Source organism: Tripterygium wilfordii, chromosome 22 (genome assembly GCF_013401445.1).
Source record: "Tripterygium wilfordii isolate XIE 37 chromosome 22, ASM1340144v1, whole genome shotgun sequence".
NCBI classification, from domain to species: Eukaryota; Viridiplantae; Streptophyta; class Magnoliopsida; order Celastrales; family Celastraceae; genus Tripterygium; species Tripterygium wilfordii.
The window spans coordinates 4,746,817-4,771,421 of record NC_052253.1 but is presented as its reverse complement, the minus strand read 5'-3'; the positions used below and the strand labels follow the sequence as shown (position 1 = coordinate 4,771,421).

Sequence of the window (24,605 nt, the reverse complement as noted above, 5' to 3'; positions counted from 1 at the left end):
CATTTATCTACATATACCACATCCACTATCTCAAAATTAAAGCCTATCTGTCTCCTTGTGAGTTCTTCTTGGTCATATACAGTAGCAAAAACTTTATAGATGGGGTTCTCTTTCTCTTTCTCTAGCTCTCCAAGAAAAAATAATTTCTTCACATCTGTGTTAATTTTGGTGGTCTTTTGGGGTTTGATGGTTCAGATCGGTTCGTCAAGGCCGCTATGGACAAAGACAGATGGGGTGATCCAGTACTCCCTGCAACGGGGAACGGTGCCGGCTCCAGGTGGGAACCCATGCACATATATTCCTGGACGTGGCTCAGGCACTTGCACCTTGAACGGCATCCACTTAGCCGGTCATCTTGCTCATCTTCCTCCGCCTCCATCTCCACCTCCTGCAATCCATGAGTATTAACCGGGATGAGGATCTCTGCAGTGATCATTACAAACACGTCCAGCCCATTTACCAAATACAAAAACAATTAAAACTACAGGAAAATTACAGTGATCCCATATTAACGTCATGGTTTAGTAGTAAAACTGTCACTCTACTCCTTAATAAATGTATTTTACGGACACTATATATATTCTTTTGTTTCCTTGGAAGAGTACCATTACAAGTTTGGTAGTGAATATATGCTAGTTTTGTTAAAAAGTTGTTATGTTGTACATTATAATTCTCTACTTATTTTGATTGAAGCCAAATCCAAACCGAAAGAATTCGTTCTCAGCAAATACTACCACACATCTAAGGTTAAAAAAAGAAAAGAAAGGTAAACAATACTCGTACACAAGGATTCTTATTGTTCTTTTTGTTGACTGTTCTTATTCTGAGGTTAGTGCATCTTCTTGATCTTTTTATGTGAGTTTGTGTACGTAGTATGACTGAACAATTATGGGTGATGTATTCATGGAGATTGAGAAAGTATTCATTAATCGGAAATGTTAATGAGTCTCATTAGGACACTAGAGAAGGATGAAAAAAACGCATTCGAACATGAAAAAGACATGTATTTAAAAATTAAGAAACTAGGTAAGAGAGTGTTCATCACACATGACATATGTTGTAGTCAATCTTTAACAAATGTCCTTAGGGCACTCGTTAACACTTAACATTACCCTTCACATGTCACATAGATTTTAGAGTAAAATAGAGTCTTATTTTGAGAGTATGTAGCATTAGTCTTCTTTTATTTCTTTCTAATATTCATTTACAATATTGGAACTGAAGTTACATTTCTTGTATATGAATTGCTTGTCCATCGCTTATGATATCATGTGTTATCCATCTCTCGAATGGGGCTTAAGCGATTTATTCTACTTGTAGATGTAGGCATCTTCAATCAAGTAGTACTATCATATGAGGCCACCAACAATCCTGCAAAGACCACATTAAGAGCATATCGTGAAGCTTGACACCGATGTGGTGTCAGCCAGGGAAGCTTCGACGATCAAATCAGCTATGTGACCGAGGGAATTTATAGTGACAGAATATAGAGTCTAGACAGGGAGTGTGTCTGGTACCTCCAAACTTTTGATTTAAGGCTGCCGCTATAAGAGGAAAAGTTGGATCCCTTACTGTTGCAGGACCTCTGATATTTATAGACCTATGGCTCACGTGACCCACCATTGACAGGTGGCCGTTGAGCCGGCTGGTACTGGTCTTGATGAAAAGATAGCCTAGGCTATGTTTGGCGATTTGAGCGGATTTTGACCTATACACTATTTATATGAATAAATTCCTACTGAATTATCAAAAAAAAAAAGATTGGGGAGTCTTTAATATCAGTCAGTTGCCATGTAGAAGAGTTTGGATCACACATTCGTATGCTTCAAGATCTATTAATTAATTACTTACTTTGCAGCAGACCAAAAAAAAAAATACTTACTTTGCAGAAGCCATAATAAATGGAATCATAAAACTAGTGTTTATATAGACAAACACGAGCTCACACTTTTATTTTTTAAAATCGAAAACGACATTATACAATCTTGCATTTGAACATTTAATTTAATATAGCCATAAACTCGAGTTCAAGCTCGCGCAACACTTTTAGACATCTGATATGGGCATAAACTATGACTCAAACCTAAGTGTATAGAAGTTTCTCACATGACTACAATGTCCAGCACGTGATTATAATGATATATTGTTTGTGATGGTGGGAATTGAACTCAAAACTTTCCAAGTCCATAAAATTTGACTGTAAAAAGATCCACCATTATTAGGCTATCACCCAAATAGATTACACCACGTTTCACGTACACATGAAGCAGCAAGGATCGATCTGATGTGGCCTCCTATATTAGAACAATATTTATATTTTTGTTGAGCAAGAAATCAAACATTTTTTCACCAAAATAAAAAAAAAATCAAATTCAATGGCAGATTTCATGGGGACATTAATTTTATGACCATGCACATATGTGTTTTATGCGTGACCAACACGTTTGTATTGTGAAATATTTCACGGTCTGGGTAGGGAAAATACTTTTACTTTGACTGTATACGTAGAAACTGAGATGGTCATTAACAATGACTTCCTGGATTTCAAATTGATCAATTCTCTCTAATCCTGGCCTGACCGTCACATGAGACGTGTCACATACGAGCCTCGTTAATTAAATTTGACACTGTCAACACAATTAATTTTATTTATTTATAATTGAATGGAAAAAAGAAAACCACAATAGAATCGTAGAAAACACAACAATTTTTATAGTGCTTTGAGACTCGGCCTACATCCACAGGGTCGAACTTGTGATAAAGCAGCCAAAGCTGCTGCCTAGGGCTGCAGCTTACATTAGTCCAATAGCCCGAAATCAGTCCAATCCGAAAATAAACCCAAAAAACCTACAAACTCACTTTGATAATATTATTTTGCAATAGGCACAACTATACCGTGTCTCTTTGGGCACCAAAATGGCTATGGCCGGCCCTATACATCCACTCTCTACAACCCTTTGTGATTACATATTCTTATTTGCTTATAGGGTTGTGTGTGGACGAGAAAATCAATCAGTCAAATCCTTAATTGATTTTAGGGTATTTGATTGATATTACAAATGTTATAATCAATCAATAGTAATTACAATATATTCCAATAACAACCACACATATCCCCCCTCTCTCTCTCTACATATGACCTTAATTTATCTATATATATATACACCACATTCACTCTCTCAAAATTAAAGCCTGTCCGTCTCCTTGTGAGTTCTTCTTGGTCATATACAGTAGCAAAAACTATATAGATGGGGTTGTCTTTCTCTTTCTCTAGCTCTCCAAGGAAAAATAATGTCTTCACATTTGTTTTAATTTTGGTGGTCTTTTGGGGTTCGATGGTTCAGATCGGTTCGTCAAGACCGCTGTGGACAAAGACAGATGTGGTGATCCAGTACTCCCTGCAACGGGGAACGGTGCCGCCTCCCGGTGGGGACCCATGCACATATATTCCGAAACCTAGCTCGAGCAATTGCCCCTTGAACGGCATCAACTTAGCTGGTCATCTTGCTCATCTTCCTACACCTCCGCCTCCACCTCCACCTCCAGCAATCCATGAGTATTAACTTAGACGAGGGTCCCTGTAATAGCCATTACAGACACGTTCAGTCTGTTTACCAAATAAAAAAATAATTAAAATTGTAAAAAATTACAATGACTTCTACTACAGGGGTCTTTATCCCATAGCAATCTCATGGTTTAGTAGTAAAATTGTCACTCTACTCCTTAATAAATGTGTTGTACGGACACTTTATATATTTTTTGTTTTCTTGGAAGAGTACCATTACAAGTTTGGTAGTGAATTCATGCTAGTTTTGTTAAAAATTAAGTTCTTATCTTGTACATTATAATTCTCTACTTATTTTGATTGAAGCCGAATCCAAACCAATCGAAAGAATTCTTTCTCAGCCAATTCTACCACACATCTAAGGTAAAAAAAAAAAGGTAAACAATATTAGTGTAACCATAAACTTACACTTTTATTTTTTTAAATCGAAAACGGCATCATACTATCTTGGACTTTTGAATATTTAATATAACCATAAACTCAAGTTCAAGTTCACGCAGCCATCTGATATGGGTCAAACCCGCTCGCACAGAAGTTTCTCACATAACTACAGTATAAGCTGGGTCAACATCCAGTGCGTGGCCATAATGATACATTGTTTGTGGTGGTGGCTGGAAATTGTACTCAGAAACTTCCAAGTTCATAAAATTTGACCATAAAGAGATTTACCGTTAGGTTATCACTCAAATAGATTACACCAGGTTACCATGCACATATGTGTTTATTTGTGGCCAACACGTTTGTATGGAAATATTTCACGGTCTGGGTAGGGGAAATACTTTTACTTTGATTCTTGTCTGGACTATATCTAGGTTGTGCTGTTGAAATACTCTCATATCTCAGCTTCCTTAATTAAATTTGACACTGTCAACACAATTAATTAAATTTAATTATAATTGAATGGGAAAGACAATAATAATAAAGCATCCAAAGCTGCTGCTTGGGGCCCCTAATCCGTAAGGGCACCAGATTTTTTTTTTACACCCACCATTAGTTCAACAGTACAACCTAGAAATAAATCCAAGAAAACTACGATGTTTCACTTTGTGACTATTATTTTTATTTTTTACAATAGGACACGACTATATCGTGTCGCTTTAAAGACCAAAATGGTTAAAGTTGACCCTATACGTTCACTCTCTAAAACCTTTGTGACTACATATTCTTATTGCTATTAGGATTGTGTGGGCGAGAAAATCAATAAGTCAAATCCCTAATTGATTTTAGGGTATTTGATTGATATTATTGATAATATAATCAATCAATAGTAATAACAATGACAAATCCTCTCCCCCTATCTCTCTATATATGAACTTCATTTATCTATATATACCACATCCACTATCTCAAAATTAAAGCCTATCTGTCTCCTTGTGAGTTCTTTTTGGTCATATACAGTAGCAAAAACTTTATAGATGGGGCTCTCTTTCTCTTTCTCTGGCTCTCCAAGAAAAAATAATTTCTTCACATCTGTGTTAATTTTGGTGGTCTTTTGGGGTTCGATGGTTCAGATCGGTTTGTCAAGGCCGCTATGGACGAAGAGAGATGGGGTGATCCAGTACTCCCTGCAACGGGGAACGGTGCCGGCTCCAGGTGGGAACCCATGCACATATATTCCTGGAGGTGGCTCGGGCACTTGCACCTTGAACGGCATCCACTTAGCCGGTCATCTTGCTCATCTTCCTCCGCCTCCATCTCCACCTCCTGCAATCCATGAGTATTAACCGGGATGAGGATCTCTGCAGTGATCATTACAAACATGTCCAGCCTGCTTATCAAATACAAAAACAATTAAAACTACAGGAAAATTACAGTGATCCCGTATTAACGGCATGGTTTAGTAGTAAAACTGCCACTATACTCCTTAATAAATGTATTGTACGGACACTATATATTTTTTTGTTTCCTTGGAAGAGTACCACTACAAGTTTGATAGTGAATATATACTAGTTTTGTTAAAAAGATGTTATGTTGTACATTATAATTCCCTACTTATTTTGATTGAAGCCAAATCCAAACCGAAAGAATTCGTTCTCAGCAAATACTACCACACATCTAAGGTTAAAAAAAAAAAAAAGTAAATAATACTCGTACATAAGGATTCTTATTGTACTCCCTGCAAAGAACACATTAAGAGCATATCGTGAAGCTTGACACCGATGTGGTGCTAGCCAGGGAAGCTTCGACTATCAAATCAGCTATGTGATTGAGGGAATTTATAGTGAGAGAATATAGAGTCTAGATAGGGAGTGTGTCTGGTACCTCCAAACTTCTGATTTCAGGCTGCCGCTATAAGAAGAAACGCTGGATCCCTTATTGTTGCAGGACCTTTGATATTTATAGACCTATGGCTCACGTGACCCACCATTGACACGTGGGCGCTGAGCCGGCTAGCAGTGGTCTTGGCTGGATCATGATTCTTTGAAGGAATTTCCTGGGCTACGGGCTCATGGAGGCCATGGGTGGTTTCCAAGTTGATTGCGAGGCCGTGTTTGACAATTTTTGTGCGGATTTTGGCCTATACACTATTTATATGAATAAAATCCTACTGAATTATAAATAAAAAAAAAGATTGGGGAGTCTTTAATAGCAATCAGTTGCCATCTAGAAGAGTTTGGATCACACATTCGTATGCTTCAAGATCTATTAATTAATTACTTACTTTGCATCAGTCAAAAAAAATATTTACTTTGCAGAAGCCATAATAAATGGAATCATAAAACTAGTGTTTATATAGACAAACACGAGCTTACACTCGTATTTTTTAAAATTGAAAACGACATCATACAATCTTATACTTTAAACATTTAAATTAATATAGTCATAAACTCGAGTTCAAGCTCGCGCAACACTTTATACATCTGATATGGGTCTAAACTATGACTCAATGATATATTGTTTGTGGTGGTGGGAATTGAACTCAAAACTTTCCAAGTGCATAAAATTTGACTGTAAACAGATCCACCATTATTAGGCTATCACCCAAATAGATTACACTAGGTTTCACATACACATGAAGCCGCAAGGATCGATCTGATGTGGTCTCCTATATTAGAACAATATTTATATTTTTGTTGAGCAAGAAATCAAACATTTTTTCACCAAAATAAAAAAAAAAAATCAAATTCAATGGCAAATTTCATGGGGACATTAATTTTATTACCATGCACATATGTGTTTTATGCGTGACCAACACGTTTGTATTGTGAAATATTTCAGGGTCTGGGTAGGGGAAATACTTTTACTTTGACTGTGTACGTAGAAACAGAGATGGTCATTAACAATGACTTCCTGGTATTCAAATTGATCAATTTCTCTCTAATGCTGGTCTGACCGTCACATGAGACGTGTCACATACGAGCCTCGTTAATTAAATTTGACACTGTCAACACAATTAATTATATTTATTCTTAATTGAATGAAAAAAAAAAAACCACAATAGAATAGTAGAAAACACAACAATTTTTATAGTGCTTGGAGACTCGGCCTACATCCACAGGGTCGAACCTGTGATAAAGCAGCCAAAGCTGCTGCTTGGGGCCGCAGCTTACATTAGTCCAATAGCCCAAAATAGTCCAATCCGAAAATAAACCCAAAAAACCTACACTGTCTCACTTTGATCATTTTATTTTGCAATAGGCACAATTATATCCACCGTGCGTCTTTGGACACTAAAATGGTTAGGGCCGGCCTTGTACATCCACTCTCTACAACGTTTCTGACTATATATTCTTGTTGCTTATAGGATTGTGTGTGGACGAGAAAATCAATCAATCAAATCCTTAATTGATTTTAGGGTATTTGATTGATATTACAAATGTTATAATCAATCAATATTAATTACAATATATTCCAATAACAACCACACATATCCCCCCTCTCTCTCTCCATATGACCTTAATTTATCTATATGTATATATATATATACACACACCACATTCACTATCTCAGAATTAAAGCCTGTCCGTCTCCTTGTGAGTTCTTCTTGGTCATATACAGTAGCAAAAACTATATAGATGGGGTTCTCTTTCTCTTTCTCTAGCTCTCCAAGGAAAAATAATGTCTTCACATCTGTTTTAATTTTGGTGGTCTTTTGGGGTTCGATGGTTCAGATCGGTTTATCAAGACCGCTGTGGATGAAGACAGATGTGGTGATCCAGTACTCCCTGCAACGGGGAACGGTGCCGCCTCCCGGTGGGGACCCATGCACATATATTCCGAAACCTGGCTCGAGCAATTGCCCTTGAACGGCATCAACTTAGCCGGTCATCTTGCTCATCTTCCTACGCCTCCACCTCCTGCAATTCATGAGTATTAACTTAGACGAAGGTCTTTGCAGTAGTCATTACAGATATAAATAAAAAATAATTAAAATTGTAAAAAAATTACAGTGACTTCTATTATGGGGTCTTTATCCCCTAGCAATCTCATGGTTTAGTAGTAAAATTGTCACTTTTCTCCTTAATAAATGTATGGTACGGACACTTTATATATTTTTTGTTTCCTTGGAAGAGGACGATTACAAGTTTGGTAGTGAATTAATGCTACTTTTGTTAAAAAGTTGTTATGTTGTACATTATAATTCTCTAATATTTTTGATTGAAGCCGAATCCAAACCAATCGAAAGAATTCGTTCTCAGCAAATTCTACCACACATCTAAGGTAAAAAAAAAAAAAAAAATATTAGTATAACCATAAACTTACACTTTCATTTTTAAAATCGAAAACGGCATCAGACTATCTTGCACTTTGAATATTTAATATAACCATAAACCCGTGTTCAAGCTCGCGTAGCCATGTGATATGGGCTCAAACTGGGGTTTAAACCCGTTCGCAGAGAAGTTTTTCACGTAATTACAGTATAAGCCGGGTCATTGTCCCGCGCGTGACCATAATGATACATTGTTTGTGGTGGTAGCAGGAAATTGAACTCAAAACCTTCCAAGTCCATAAAATTTGACAGTAAAAAGATTCACCATTAGGTTATCACTCAAATAGATTACACCAGATTACACCATGTTACCATGCACATATGTGTTTATTTGTGACCAACACGTTTGTATGGAAATATTTCACGGTCTGGGTAGGGGAAATACTTGTACTTTGATTCTTGGCTTGACTATATCTATATATATATGTTCAACATCTATGTACCTACGTAGAGACTGAAACGGTCGTTAAGAATGACTTCCTGGTATTGCAGTTGAATTCTCTCTAATGCTGCTCTGACTCTCGCATGAAGACGCATGAGTCCTCTCATATCTGCTTCGTTAATTAAATTTGACACTGTCAACACAATTAATTAAATTTAATTATAATTGAATGGAGAAGAAAATAAAATATATAGTAAAAAACACAACAATTTTTATAGTGTTTCGAGACTCGGCTTAAATCCACAGAGCCGAACTTGTGATAAAGCAACCAAAGCTGCTGTTTGGGGTCGCAGGGCCATAAGGGCACCAATTTTTTTTATTTTTTTTGGCATCCTACATTAGTCCAAGAGCCCAAAAGCAGTCCAATCCGAAAATAAACCCAAAAACCTACATTGTCTCACTTTGATAATTTTATTTTACAATAGGCACAATTATACCGTGCCTCTTTAGGCACCAAAATGACTACGGCCAGCCCTGTATATCCACTCTCTAAAATCTTTTGTGACTACATATTCTTATTGCTTTTAGGATTGTGTGAGCGAGAAAATCAATAAGTCAAATCACTAATTGATTTTAGGATACCTATTTGATTGATGATATTATAAATATTATAATCAATCAATAGTAATCACAATATATTCTAAATTTCTAACAATAATGACATATCCCCTCTCTCTCTTCATATGACCTTAATTTTCTCTACTTATTTTGATTGAAGCCGAATTCAAACCAATTGAAAGAATTCGTTCTCAGCAAATTCGACCACACATCTAAGGTAAAAAAAAGAAAAAAAGAAAAGGTAAACAACATTAGTACCCAAGGATCCTGTAGTGGGCGGGGTTGGAGACAAGTAAGATGTACGCAGATCTCACTCTCACATAATATGTGCATGGATAGACTATTTTCAATAATTGAATTTGTGACCTAGTTATATTCGTGAAACTCTATCACATATCTAAGATTAGGTGAAAATCGCTTTATATATACTTATAACTTAATTTTTCATTTCCTAATTCCGAAATCCTAAAAGCCCAAACGAGAATCATTCAAATTGGTAAAATAGGTTTTTAACTTATAAATAACTTAATTAGACATCCATTCCCTTCAAATAATCCCATTTTTTGGAGGAATTTTTTTTGGCAAAAGTTTAATGAAATTATTCAAATCTCTCATCTTAATTTTTTATAAATTATTCAAACAAGAGAATTGGAAGGAAACTTCATTTTCATTCTCTTGCCTCCCTCCAAATCCCTCAATCCAAACATTCTCTAAATCGTGCTCCATCTCTAGTAACTCATTAACCAGGCCAAGCCCATCAGATGGCCCAACTGCTAAATGAGCCTCCATCTTTAGTAACCCATCCAGATTGCGCAATCAGTAAATGGGCCTGTCTGCTTCAATTGGGCTTATAACACGCCAATTTAGTGATCAGTACTTATTAGTCTAAAACACAAATTAAGACAATATATTATATATTAATTAATAAGCTAAATAAGGGGTTTTCCTCCTGTTGACTAAAGTGTAAGAAGACCAAGTCTGGTAAGAAGGTTTGACTACAATTTTGGTTTATTTGATTTCCAAAACAAGTTTAGTGTATTTATCAACGATTGCAAGTAATGATTTAGACTTTGAATTAATGCTTTAATTATGAATTTTTTTTGGCTAATTTAGGTTAAACTTCTTGAGACTTGAGGTATATATTCATGCATTGACTAGTTGGACGCTTGACTATTTACCTCATAAGTTGTTGGAATGTGATTTATATGTAGTGAAAATGACATAATTAGCATATGTTAATATATTTTCATTAATTTTAATCAATGAAAAAGAAAAATATCGACTAATTAAACTAGTCAATGCATTACGAAATTAATTACCTCATCCTAGTGGACTAATTAATGTTAAGAAATTAATTATAACAAGTTAAAAAATCTATTTTAAAAATTAATTAAGAAATGTTTCTATCCCTACTTAGAGTCGACTAGGATGAAAACAAACCGAAAGTAGTGAAAATGAATTTAAGCATATATATACACACAATTTCTCTTTTATGGATACTCGTAAACTTTAAAGTTTACAGGTGTCTCATCTTAACTGTTGGATCTGACCAATGACTGAGATTAAAGATGATATATATAAAAAAAATTAAAACACAATTTTGAGCACCTATATTGCTGTCTTGAATGTTGCTTCCAATTTTCACCTAATTAGTAGACCAAGTCAGATTCAATGTCTGATTTAACATTAAAAATCCGATGATAAACTTGAACACAAAATCCTAAAATGTAAAGAAAAATAAATTGTTTAGTTCACCAAATGAATTAAAGAGTTTGTGTTTTGTCTGTTTCCCCACTCTTTTAAACCACTTTGGACAATCTTTTGTCGCATATATACGTGGTGGGGTGGGGTGATTTAGATGTTTTTGGTGATATATGTAGTGATTGAAATTACATGACTAGAGGAAAAAAATGGTAGCAGCTGCTGTTTACATGAGCTAGTTGCCAAAAAAAGGCATGTTCTTAGATCTAGTAGTGATTTCCTTTCAGCCAATTCAATAAATATAAATAATATATATATGTAAATTATTTGGATGATAGTCTAGTCGATGAATTTCTCTGGGGCCAAACAATCTAGACTCGGGAGATTCTGAGTTCGATTCCACCTAGGAGAAATATCTTTGTGGCCACGAGTTGAGTTTTAACCCAACTTACCTGATTGTCATGCGGGAAATTTATGTGCATGGAAATATGATGGCTCGGGTTTAAACTCATATCGGATGTTCAAAAGGCAAACTTAATTATATGGAGTGGTTTTCACTTATATATATTTCAGAAGCTGAGGTAACTGTCTGATTTGTTTTGTTGTTTTGCATATGAATTTATTAGCTGGAAAGTGCATGAATCCATGTTCCATGCAAATTCCTTTTCCCATATTTATAATTTTATACTAACAAAATTTGTCTTATTTGTGCATACATACATATATAATTCAATTTCAATCAGATTTGTTAGCTTCCGAATTATTTGTCTGCATTTCTTGTTCTTTGGCTTCCAATTCAGCAACACATCATGTCATATTATCAAAATAATTAATTTATAATCAGGCAGGAAATATAATGTAACATTAACATCTTAAAATGAGATATATATATATATATATACACACACAGAGATACAATGTTTTTTTTTGATAAGCAGCAGAAGATATATTAATGAAAGGAGAAATAGAAGAACACAGAGATACAATGTTATGTATAAGAAAATGACACTTTTCCTATATATTTGCTAGCTAGTGATGATATGTATAGTACATACATACGTATTATATACAGTGAATCATTTAGCAATAGTCTAGTTGGTTATCTCTCCAGACTTAAAGCGTACAATGCGTGAGATCGAGAGTTCGAACCAACTAACAGAGTTATTTTCTTGTGGAATGAATCCTAGTTACACGGGCTTGTCCTACTTCCTGATCCCTATCCACATGTGCTTCGGTCCAATTTTATCTATCGTCAGCGTGATGTGGGCTGTTCTAACAGCATGAGGTTTACGCCTATTCAGCTGTCCGAAGGGTATGTTAGACTGAAAGGTTTCTCGGTTGAGAGTTTGTATAAAGTGGATCATCATCAAATTATTGATTAAAGGGTGCATATGAGTTAAAAGTGGAGTATCAATGACTCTTGGGGAGACTACTTCACAATGTGAACATGCGTATACATGTAGAATCCGTGTGGAGAAGAAGTATATATGTACACATAGATAATATATATATATATACTATTATATATATATATAGTATCAATGACTCTTGGGAGACTACTTAACAATGTGAACATGCTTATACATGTAGAATCCGTGTATGGAGAAGAAGTATATCCATTAATATTAATGAATATCTATTATAATAAAGAAGAAGAAGATGTATATATACAAGACAAGAAGACCAAGAAAGTAATTATCTAAACTATTTTTTCTTAGAATAGATGAAAGCTACATTTGGTTGCATTGAGGAGACAAGTAAGTAATAGAAAAGGACAAGAATAATGACTGTGTCAACTGTGGATTATTTATATAAATACTATCAGCCGGCTAACATATGAAACCCTCTCCCTGCTAACTTCTAAAACTTGTCTCCTTCAACACATCTTGATTTACTCAAATCGAACCACAAGCCTCTATGTCCTTCACTTGTCTCTTTTCTCTCTCTCTCTCTCTCTCCCCTTATTTCCACTAATAATTCATCTAGTACAACAGAAGTAAACCCTTAATTTCTTGTGGGTTTTGTCTAGTTTCTTAGTTCATTGTAGAGATTGATATGATGATGATGGAATCCAACGACCGTGAAGACTACTCCAAGAGCTCAAGCGAAGAAGAGACAGATAGATCGGAGCGGGCCAACGACGATTACACAGGCATCGGACGCTCCTACGAGTGTGTGTTTTGCAAGAGAGGCTTCACTACAGCACAAGCTTTGGGTGGACACATGAATATTCACAGGAAAGATAGGGCCAAGAACAGGCCTGTTAGTAGTAATTCAGTTGCAATTCCTTCACTCTCAAGCAAAGTTGGTGATGGGGAGGGTACTTTGATCAGGTCATCCTACTATCCAATCCAAAGCTATCAACCTCATCATTATAGTTCCATTCCTAGTCATCAGGTACAAACAAACTTTCAAGCATTTTTCCCTGAAATTTCTTGGGGATTGAGATCTTCTCATGCACACCTTCACAACGATGGCGATGATTCGTTAGTCCAATATCCATATCAGTACTTGAATCTATTTGGGGAGGATCCTTGCAGGAGTCTAAGCTTGAATATTGGTTCATCTGGGGCATACGATAACAAATCGAAGAGAGGTGAAGATGAATTAGATTTGGAGCTTAGACTTGGTTATGATCCTTAGCTAGCTAATATACTACATAATTATTGGGTATCAAATAAGAGGCATAATCTTTTTTACATAGCCATATATAGTTACCGTGGATGTGATTTTTGCATCCAAAGTATTATCCGCTCTAGGGTATCTCCAAAGGTACCTAACTAGTTCGTAGAGGTACACTAGAGCAGACAATACATTGAATACAAAAATCGCTTTCATAGTTACTGTAATATTGGATAGATGTGTGTTTTTTTCCTTTCTGTTGGCTTGTGTGATGGAGCGTATGAATTCCAAGAGGGTTTTCCTGGGGCGATGTCAATCTCTTTTGGGAGTTCTCTTGGAAATCAAGAAGATTGTGAAGGGATTGCAGAATCTATTTTCAAGTTACATATATGTTGAAGGTAGTGTATTTGTTTACTACTCTCTAGTCAATAACCCTAAATTTATTTGATTAGGGTTGTATGGGATCAATTATTTCTTGACAAATTGTTTCCCAGTACTATTTATATCTCCCAATTTATGTTGTTTTTGTGGTTATTTATATGAATTACCATTAAATGTCTCATGAATTTGGTATTTGTATAAATGATTTCCATTTGGAGAAAGTTTAACTTTCTTGTGACATAATGACACAAAAAAATATACATTAGTTTGCTAGTAGGAACCCTAATTTCCTTTTGGAAAGTGGAGGAGCATGGAATCGTAGTGTGTATGTATATGTCTATATACACCATGAGAAGAGAACCTATAAAAACTCATAAATCATTTGTTCCCCCTTTGTTTGTGATGCTTTTATATGCAAATTGATATTCCTTAAATTTTGCATATATATGCTTATGTGAATATGATGTCACTAACCACAATTTATACCTACTTCACGATCCTGAGTGAAGAAATTTAGATAATACATGACAAAAGTTATAGAAAAATTAAGAATTAGCTTAACAGCTAGAGCTAATCCTAAAAGGATCAAGTTGTTGCTTTTGTTAAGCCTATATATATATATATATATATATACATACATAACACCACATTACAATTATTGTGCAAGTTGAATTATGATCTATATATGTGGTGCTTGTAGTAGTTTATGTTCCTACTCTAGCTAGTAAGTGAATATTTCAACAGCTATATATTATGTAAATGTATACATTGTTAGATATCAATGTCTCCTAAGTTATCCGTAATATATGGAAGTATCGACGTAATTACATATAGTCATTCGGTCTGAATGCTACATGAAGAACATAGGCCAAATGAAGGAATGGGAAGAATTGTTCTACAGTTGCTTTGCCTAGCTATTAATGGTTTATACAAGCTTCTATGTGATGTGAGGGTGAAGTTTGTCAAAAATTCACACCCAAAACAACCAATTCTATTGTTCGCTTTGGGTTCCGATTCCCATGAATACATCAGATTATCCTCACGGATTTGTTCATCTCAAGCACAGCAAATGGGCTAAGCCCTACTCACTAAATCTAGAAAACGCCTTGTTAATTGTTTAAAGGTGGGCTTGTCCTTATAAAAAATGAAGGATTCTCGCATCTTTTTCCATTGTGTGATCTTTAACAAAGTTCCTAATTAGTGGGATACTCGGATGAATCAATGACAGAATGTTAAAACTCACGGTCTCATTGGATCCATTATCCATAGCCTTATAGCAACCCATATATGAGTACTTTCAAAATAAAAAAAAAGTATTGCATAACCAAATTAATTAATAATTATTCTCTTCAATACCTTATTTATATCTTTATTATGTATTCTCAAACTTTGAACAGGATGTGGGAACTTTGGAATTCTTCAAAGTCTACATTTCTCATCCAATGATGAAAAATAAATCTGGTGAAGAAAAAAACAAAGTGATATGATGTGATATATTCTTAAATTATTACACCCTGATAATTGCAGAGTCTTAGAAAACCCAGGCTAGCTCTAGCTTTGTTAGATGTTAAAAGTGACTGTTTAGAACCATTATTTGTGGATGTGATGGTAGTCAATGAAAGAATCGATTTCCAAAAGTGTCAAGGGTGACAATAATTCCTTCTTCTTCTTCTTTTTTCTTTCTTTTTTTTTAATGTTTTAATTGTCAAAACTTGGAGGAATTGTGTGATGGACCAATTTCACATGAGGCCGGCAGCCTTATGTCAAGATGTGTGTGCAAAAGCCATGTGTCTAGCCTCTCCTTCACTAGGCTCCAAATTAATTAACTAGAATGGTTGACAATTTTGTACGTATGACAAAAGATGGGAACAGAGAAGCTGTGAAGGTGTTTATAATTTGTTAGAACGAAAAATCTCCCACAACACTTGAGATGAGGCCCCCTTTTAATCACTTTGAGGCACCTTTTAAAAGATAAAATCGTGCATTTTTTTTGATCGGGAAAACCATAACTCAACAGTAACTTTGTAATTTCTGAATCATTTTAAACTAGAAATGACTACTCTGTGCGCACGGCGAGCTACCAATTTAGTCCTAAGTCAAAATTTAGTGCACGAGGAAGAATGATTGAGGCTCAGAATAAGGCTTTTAACCCTTTCAGAAAGTAGGCTCGTGCCATTAGCCCACGAAACCCAAAAAATCCCAAGGAATTACGTTCCACCTGCTAGAACACCCGACCTCCTTCACCTTTAAGCCTGACCATATAACCACTAAGCTAATGTCAAGTTTTTGTCGTTCGGGCCTTGGACGTAGAGCGGACATCTCAAGTAGAATGGGCCAAACATCTTTATTATTTTTTATTTTTTTATCTCATCTCTCAAATTCTTCAAATTATAACATGGTATCAGATGCACCAATTCAATCATGGCATGTTGAGCCTTTCGGATGTCATTATGGATAGACCACCTACAAGGTAAAAGATACCACAAGGACCCTAAAGCATGTAGTCCATTTATTGGGCTTTGAACACACTAAATCCATAAGTGAGGAGAAGAATAAAAAATATCTCATATCACTAAGGGTTTGCTTGAATTGATGTTTAGAGAGTTAAAGTGATGAGGGTTAAGAAGGCTTGGACTTTAAGAGAGAGAGTTAAGTGGGGGAAAATTTTGTTTATAATTTTCAAAATCATGCATAAATTTTTTTCATTCATTTCTCCTTAACTCTACCTTCTATCCAAGTAAGGGTAAGTCAAAGTAATCCTCTCCCATGACCCCTCACTTAACTCTCCCTACATTAACTCTACTCTACTCTTCATTTTACAATCCAAGCAAACCTTAAAGGAAAGACCTATCATGTTGAAACTTCATCAACAAGGTGAGCCATGCCGTACTGTATCAACAGTCGTTGCCCATCCATCACTATCTAATTGCGTATGGAAGAAGTGGACGGGACTGGACTGGACTCGTATGAGAGATCTAGGGAAGAATTTAAGCGGATTTATCGCGACTCCATGGCTTATTTTCTGCCACGTCAAGGACATTAATTCAACAAACATTGACATATTGGAACGTATTTATACAAACATGCCAAAGTATCTTACGAGCATGAGATAAATTGAACACAGCAGTCACAGTCACAGTCACAGTCACAGTCCCAATATAAAGCTAGCAGCTGTATCCAATCCATCGTTCATTGATTACAGTCTTACACAACATTACCTAGTTATATAGTATATGATAAGGAAAATGACCACAAAGGATGCCACAAGTGTAAACATTTTCCGGCTTGATTTGGTCTCGAATACCTACGGATGCATCAAACCAGCATTAGAGCCAAGAAACAGATTGCATGAACAAGTATGCAAAGCAAGCTAGACCAAGAGCTGACAATTGATCAAGTTAATGTAAATGAAGCAAAGCCTATTTGGCCTCCTTACCATCTTCAACCGATCCATGGTGCCTGACAGGATTCCTCTAGATGCATCCATATCGTTTCCCTGCATGCACATCACAACAGCATTAGCAGAAAGAATGACAAAGAAGAACAGCATTTCGTGGATGAAGGAGAGTTACCGTTCTTTCTAGCATCCGATTATGACTATCCACCTCCTCATTTATATCACCTGACAGCTATAGGATTTACAACAAAAAACTGGGGTTAGGACATTCAAGTTTAAAAGCCAGAAATTATGTTACATTGATAAATGCATAGTATAAATTCAATCATGTTAACCTATCAAATACAACTGTTATGGACAACGCATTCTAGAGCTTTGAAATTCTAGAGGCTTAAAAATTTAAATCAACTACTAAAAACTTATCAAGTGGACTAGGCATCTTTGTTTTTTTGCAGGTCTTTTCAACTGTATTTGTACATGATAAGTTAAAAATGTATAACAAGCATTAAAAAAAAGTCAAAATTGCTACATCTGTTTTGCTGTGTAACTTCTGAAGCAACAGTAGTGAGGAACAAAATCCTCCAAATCCCAAACACTTCTCCACAACAATGGTCAAATGAAAATGGATAAGAAAAAAGTCTACAAGGCAAAATAGTAATTACTCTCTTAAGCAGAATGACCCTATCTTGCAATCCTTCTAATGCCCTTTCATTATCATGCTCGTCAATTTCATGGGAGTAAGAAGCTGATGCCCTGATGCCACCTTCCTCGATGCCATCAAAAAGAGCAGCTTTATTACCGCGGAAATCCCTGCTGCATATAAAAGGATCTTAGAAGAACCCAGATAACAAGGTATGTCACATGGTTTCCTCAGACAATATGAGAGCCTACCTTACAGATTACAATAATAATAATAAGATTCAGATGAAAAGAGAAGAAAAAAAGAGAGGAAAAAGTTAACATTTGGGCCCATATTCATTGTTATCTAACACCAGAGCCTCAACTATCAACGCAATTATCTAGGATGATGAAACCAAACTCGAATGGGTAACTTGGGTAAAACAGTGGGTGGACTTATGCTTCTTCCTTGTCAAAAGAACGAAATGGTTCTGAAGCAACATCTTCATCATGTTGCCTCCTCATACCTTCTAAAGCATAAGAGAAGGTAGAGTGCTACACCACATAGGTTACAACCAAGGGAACTTTGCCTGATTTTAAATGTTGTGGTGGCAGCTATGACAGTATTATGAAAAATTTCTGCAATCAAGATGAAATCTCATTTGGAGCACAAATTGACTTAAAAGAAATAAATAGACATCAGTTATGCCATCAGATTTATAGTGGCAGATGAGTTCAAGAATTGGGGTCCTCTTTGCAAAAGTGGACTTAAACAGCAGGGAAACTTCAATAGATAGCTGACTGGATCGCCTCTTTAACTTTTTGAAACTTTTATAGATAGCTGTTCTTGTAACAGCTTGCTCAAGGCGGTCAATATTATAGCCTCTCCATAATTATGTCTATGGCACATTCAATAAATTTATTTAACATTCAAACAAAGGACTTATATGATATGTATTTGGTAATGTGCCTAGCAGATCTTATACAGCCACGATGAACCATTGCCAATCATGGTCCAACAAGGGTACTTTACATAAACAACTATGCATGCAGCAGTAGCATGCAAGTGTTACTTCAACACCGAATTTTAGCTTGGTACACAACTATGCACCTTAACTTAGTACCAGAAATTCGCAAACCAGAAAGTCAACCATATACGAATATCTCTAAACAATAGGTAAGGCAAGGGACAATAGCAAGAATTAAGCAAATGCTTTAAATCATTAAACAGTGTTGGTTAACTAAATTTGTGTCAGAGTCGTCAGAGGCACTGCAACCCTAAAGTTTTGTAAGGTCAAAAAAACCAATGCACTAGATCAGACAATGTTGTTTAACCAATTCAGATCTTACAAAACTCTATTAATTGAAAAAATTCTAGTTGTTAAGTTATTGACTGCGTTAGCCAATAAAGGTAAACAACTCATGTGCACAAGGCTCCCGTAGTGGGCGGGGGTTGGGGACATGCATGATATATTACACCCACAGAATCTGTGGAGAGGCTGTTTCCAAGATGATAACAGCGACTGAATTCAACAAATCAACCCAACAGAAGTCACAAATGAAGTACTAGAACTCTTCCAGGATGATCCATGCACAGATAGATTCAAGTATGGTCTTCGTATAACTGTGTGGGATGATTATTAAATACCACATAATTTTTTGAAATCAACAAGCACGAACCAATATTTACGAAATCAAGAATGAAAAATCCTGATTCGCAAAATAAATCGGAATTTGGTTCAAAAAACTAACCTCCTAGAATTCATGGATTGATTCATTACAGGATCTACGCCCTTCCTCTGCTTCTAACGCCACCAATCTCAGATTTCAACAATCCAAGCCTCGTCTGTCCATTGACGATGATCAAATACTGAGCCAGTAAAATGGAAAAAGCAATAATCACAAGAACTGACGCAATCAAAAAATTCACAAAATAAAAACAAAATACGTATCCAAATTTGCACCTGATTGAAGCAAACGAAACATTAAAGATAATCGCAAATCAAGTTAGATTTTAAAATCAAAATTACCGAGGACAAAAAAAAAATTCAGCGTTGAAGCTACAAATATGTTCAGATCTGAGATTTATTTTGGAGCGCAGTGAAAACGAATTCAAGTTACCTGTGGAGGGAAACCTCTGGAAGCAGACAACGTGAAGAGTAGGAAAGGAGAGGGAGTGGCGAAAGATTTATAAACATCAAGCGATCTACGAGTCCGATTGTAAAGACCGTGTGGTGGTGTGGGACCATCGATGCGTAAGATTGGTGAAATTTGCCGTTTTGTTGATAAGAACAACAATATGGCCCACCTAACCTATGGGCCCCATTGGACGATTCTCGGGCATTTTGGTACCGGACTGAGCCGAGCACCAGTGCAACCATTCATGTGTCAAAAGAACTTAAAAATACAAAAATGCGTAGTATTTAGCACGACCAATTAACATCATTGATGAGAATTGAAAACTTTTGTCATCCAATTTTCCCATTAAAGTGAAAATTTTGTCAGTTTATGAAACGACTCTTTTTTTTTTTTTTAGAAGAAAAACGATATTCCATTAACAATTATCCTTCTCTGCAGTTACAAATGGAATAATAGAAACAAGACATTCCTCTAAAAACAAACCACCCTCAGAAGCAGATTTTCCGAGTTTGGCTAACTCATGGGTCACCATATTGGCCGACCTCCATACATGTCTAAAAGAACAAGAATGAAACTGACGAGAATAAACTAAAATATCTATAATCACATTTCCACAAATGTGAAGTGAAGGTCCATGTGCATTCAGTTCAGAGATCACTTGTAAAGAATCACTTTCCACAATGACTGAGAGTAATCCAATAGAGAGAGCAAATTCAAGGCCGAATAAGATGGCTCCAGCCTCTGCATGAAATACACCTAAACCAGCTTGTCTTCCGAAGAAACCGGACCCAAGAACATCTCCAAAGTCATCACGCAACACCACCCCAAATCCCACCATTAATCCACCTACTGCTGCATCACAATTAAGCTTAATCATCCCCGAAATAGGTGGTCTCCAAACACTTCAAAGTAGTCTCACTTGATGTCCCGAATTGGAAGTTAGATGGTCAAACTCCTCCCTAATCTTTCCCACTCGGTTCAAAAGGTTAGAAGGCAGAAGGCCACTTTCATCCCACAAAACCTTATTTCTATTATACCATGAACTCTAGCAGATATATGAGAACATCTCTAGTTCCTTTGAGTCAAGATCATCACAGAGCATCTGAAAAAGGTCGAAAAAAGAAGGACCACTATCTCTATGCAACCGAGCATCCCATCCAATAATTTCCCAACACCTTCGAGCCATACAACAACTCACCAAGACATTATGAATAGATTCCTCATCAACCTCACAAACAGCGCATAGGCTAGGCACATTCAGACCGCGACGTTGAAGACCAGTACGAGTAGGAAGACTATTTTTACAAGCCCTCCACATGAACATTCTCACTTTATGAAGAACCTGCAATCTCCACATCCTCACCCAATATCTTTTCAAAGGAGCAATTGGGCAAGTATTAGCGCTAGATCTCAGTTGTTTAGCCATATGATAGGCCGAGTGAACTGAAAATCTTCCACTAGCATTTGGAGCCCACAACACAACATCACTAGGCTGGTGATAGGAAAGAGGAATTTTCAGTTGTCAGGCTTACACGTACAAAAATTTCATCCTCTCCGTTTTTTCTTCATCCTCTGGCTAATCTAAACTTTAGTTGTCAGGCTTACACGTACAAAAGTTTCACACTTGACAATAAGATAAATTGGATCAAAACCCAACACGTGACCACAAAAATATCATTCCTAGTGAGAATCGAACTTATGATCCTAAACCTCAAGTGAGTCCATACTATTTGGCCCATAGATTCATCCATCCATTAGACTATCACCCAAATAGTTTTATAAAACTCCTCACTACTATTTCTTGTTCAATTTATAGGTATAAAAGGACAAAGATTGGATTTACCGGTAGGAAAAAATTATATCAAATTAGAAAAAGTATACACTCATAATAACACCAGCAAGGACTAAGGAGTGCCTTTCTCGAAAGACAAGCTAATGCCTCCCGGCCCTCCCGGTGGAGGGAAAATAACACCCATCATTTCTGTTCAAAACCCCTGTAGACCTCTGTTGCATCTCTTTCTCTGCACCAAAACCCTATCCCCGACTAAACAGCTTCATGCCCACCTCATCATCCATGGCCTCCACCGAGACGTCTTATCCGGTTCAAAACTCGCCAATGCCTACATCGAATTGGGCTCTCTCCATCTCGCCCGCATAGCCTTTGATCAAATCAGTCGCAGGAACCTCCGCTCATGGAACACCATCATCTCCGGATACTCCAACAGCAACCGTTCTGGTGAAGTTCTTCTGCTTTATCGCCAAATGCGAAGAGAATGTCAAGGAGTAGATAGTTTCAATCTGGTGTTTGCCATTAAGGCGATTATTGGGTTGTCGCAGTTGCGAGATGGTGAGTCGGTTCACTGTTTGGCAATCAAGTCTGGGATGGAGAGAGATCCGTACGTTGCTCGTGTGCTGGTGGAAATGCAAGTCAAGTTGGGTTCTGTTGAGGATGCACGGAAAGTGTTTGAGGAAGTTTCGGAGAGAAGTTCTGTTCTTTGTGGCGTTATGATGAAAGGTTATTTGAAGATTTCAAAAGAATGTGAAGTGTTCCAGTTGTTCTCTCAAATGAGGAGTTCAGGGTTAATGTTGGATGCTTTAACATTAGAGGGTTTGGTTCGAGCGAGTGGAAATGTTTCTGCTGTTGGAGAAGGGGAAGCATTTCATGGTTTAGGCATAAAAATGGATTTAACTAATTCTAATGCCTTTCTACACACATCCCTTATAGACATGTACATGAAGTGTGGTTTGGTTGATTTAGCAGTTAAATTGTTTGAAGAAGTGGATGATAAAGATGTGGTTCTATGGACTTCAATGATTTTGGGTTTTTCGAAAAATGGGAAAGCAGTAGAAGCCTTGGCTTTATTTCATAAGATGCTGAGAGAATCAATCAGCCTGAATGCATTTACCTTGGCCAGCATTCTTATTGCTTGCTCGAGTCTCGGATCATTGAATCAGGGAAAAAGTGTTCATGGTTATATGATAAGGAATGGTATTACCTTGGATGTAGTAAACTACACTTCCTTAATTGATATGTATGCAAAGTGTGGTTGTGTTGCAACAGCTCTCCGAGTCTTCAATGTGATGTCAAAGAAAAATGTTGTTTCTTGGAGTGCAATAATCAATGCTTTTGGAAGTCACGGTTTATACTCAGAAGCATTTGCTTTTTTCGATCAAATGATTTCAGAAAACCAGGTACCGAACTCCATAACGTTTATCTCAGTTTTGTCAGCTTGTAGTCATTCTGGAAAAGTTGAAGAAGGATGGAAGTACTTCAATTTAATGAGAAGGGATTATGGAATTGTTCCAGCGGAGGAGCACTATGCGTGTATGGTAGATTTATTAGGCAAATCAGGGAAAATTGATGACGCTTTATACTTCATTAATAGGATGCCAATAAAGCCTGGTGCTAGCATATGGAGCGCTTTGTTGTGTGCGTGCAAGATACAGAGAAGATTTGATTTAGCTGAAGAAGTAGCAAAAAAGCTTCTATCTTTAGAGGATGATCGATCAGGTAGTGCTCGTGTTTTGCTTTCTAATGTATATGCAGATGTTGGCAAGTGGGAGATGGCAAAGAATACAATGATGAAAAGGACCAGGAAGGGGCTTCATAAAAGTGTTGGATTTACCTCAATTGAAGTCAAGAAGAAGTTGTATGTTTTTACTTCCGATGATATAAAAGCTTGTAAAAACACACAAGTTGAGACTCTGTGGAACTATCTGAGAGCGGGAATGAAAAGGCTCGGTTACATACCTGATTTAAGCTTTGCTCCTCATGATGGTGAGGTGAAGCAAGAAGTTCTTTGTGGCCATAGTGAGAAATTGGCAATTGTGTTTGGGCTGTTAAAGGCTGGCGATGGAGTGCCCATCAGAGTAACAAAGAACCTGAGAGTTTGTGGGGATTGTCATACCACAATCAAATATATTTCTTTACAAACTGGAAGGAAGATCATAATGAGGGATCTTAAGAGATTTCACTATGTAGGGGATGGTGTTTGTTCCTGTGAAGACTATTGGTAATGCAATGCTGTTTGCTAACTTGGTGAAAATGATTCCAGTATGAGTTTTCCCAAGTAATTGGTTTCCATAGTTTTGTTCTTTTGCTTCAAACATGATTAAACGTTGCGGCCAGGAAGGGTTATTTTTTTTATAACCGAGAATGACTTCACATAATGTTGCCATTTGTATATCCGATATGGGTCAAACTGCAAGGGTTACTCACCACGAAAGAAGCATATAACTGACAACATTATCCTCATTTTCTTGAACTATCAAATCTGTTGAAAAGATAATTGGGACTCAAATCTTGTGTAAGATGATGTGCTATTGTTTGCCTGAAGCTTTTGATCAAGATATTACTAGTTCAAACTTCAAAGGGTAGGCAAGTCATTCTACTTTTTCTAACTCAGCTGGGCCGGATTCTATCTTTGGTTTGGGCCGCAACTCGAGCCTTTATGAAGGTAAGGGTGTTTTT

General features: G+C 36.5%; 3 protein-coding genes across 6 annotated transcripts; 2 read left to right on the top strand and 1 right to left on the bottom strand.

The window, feature by feature from the left end:
* Nucleotides 1-12,921: 12,921 nt before the first annotated feature.
* On the top strand, nt 12,922-14,099 carry LOC119990343 (transcriptional regulator SUPERMAN-like). The gene has a single exon (XM_038836211.1). The coding sequence runs from the start codon at nt 13,033-13,035 to the stop codon at nt 13,618-13,620; it is 588 nt and encodes a 195-aa protein (XP_038692139.1). The 5' UTR covers nt 12,922-13,032; the 3' UTR covers nt 13,621-14,099.
* Nucleotides 14,100-16,976: 2,877 nt separating this feature from the next.
* On the bottom strand, nt 16,977-20,224 carry LOC119990586 (bet1-like SNARE 1-1). 4 transcript variants are annotated; one of them, XM_038836570.1, is made up of 6 exons: nt 20,117-20,224; nt 19,748-19,865; nt 18,040-18,190; nt 17,553-17,609; nt 17,417-17,476; nt 16,977-17,284 (listed from the first exon to the last, which is right to left on the bottom strand). In XM_038836570.1, exons 2-6 carry the CDS (start codon nt 19,771-19,773, stop codon nt 17,195-17,197), a joined length of 384 nt encoding a protein of 127 aa, XP_038692498.1. In that variant the 5' UTR covers nt 19,774-19,865; nt 20,117-20,224; the 3' UTR covers nt 16,977-17,194. The 4 variants fall into 4 exon arrangements, with proteins under 4 accessions (XP_038692498.1, XP_038692501.1, XP_038692502.1 ...); XM_038836573.1 differs by having other exon boundaries at nt 18,040-18,187; nt 20,117-20,219; XM_038836574.1 differs by having other exon boundaries at nt 18,040-18,187; nt 19,748-19,841; nt 20,117-20,176.
* Nucleotides 20,225-22,069: 1,845 nt separating this feature from the next.
* LOC119991414 (pentatricopeptide repeat-containing protein At1g06140, mitochondrial) lies at nt 22,070-24,283 on the top strand. The gene has a single exon (XM_038837771.1). The coding sequence runs from the start codon at nt 22,070-22,072 to the stop codon at nt 24,149-24,151; it is 2,082 nt and encodes a 693-aa protein (XP_038693699.1). The 3' UTR covers nt 24,152-24,283.
* The last annotated feature ends 322 nt before the right edge of the window (nt 24,284-24,605 follow it).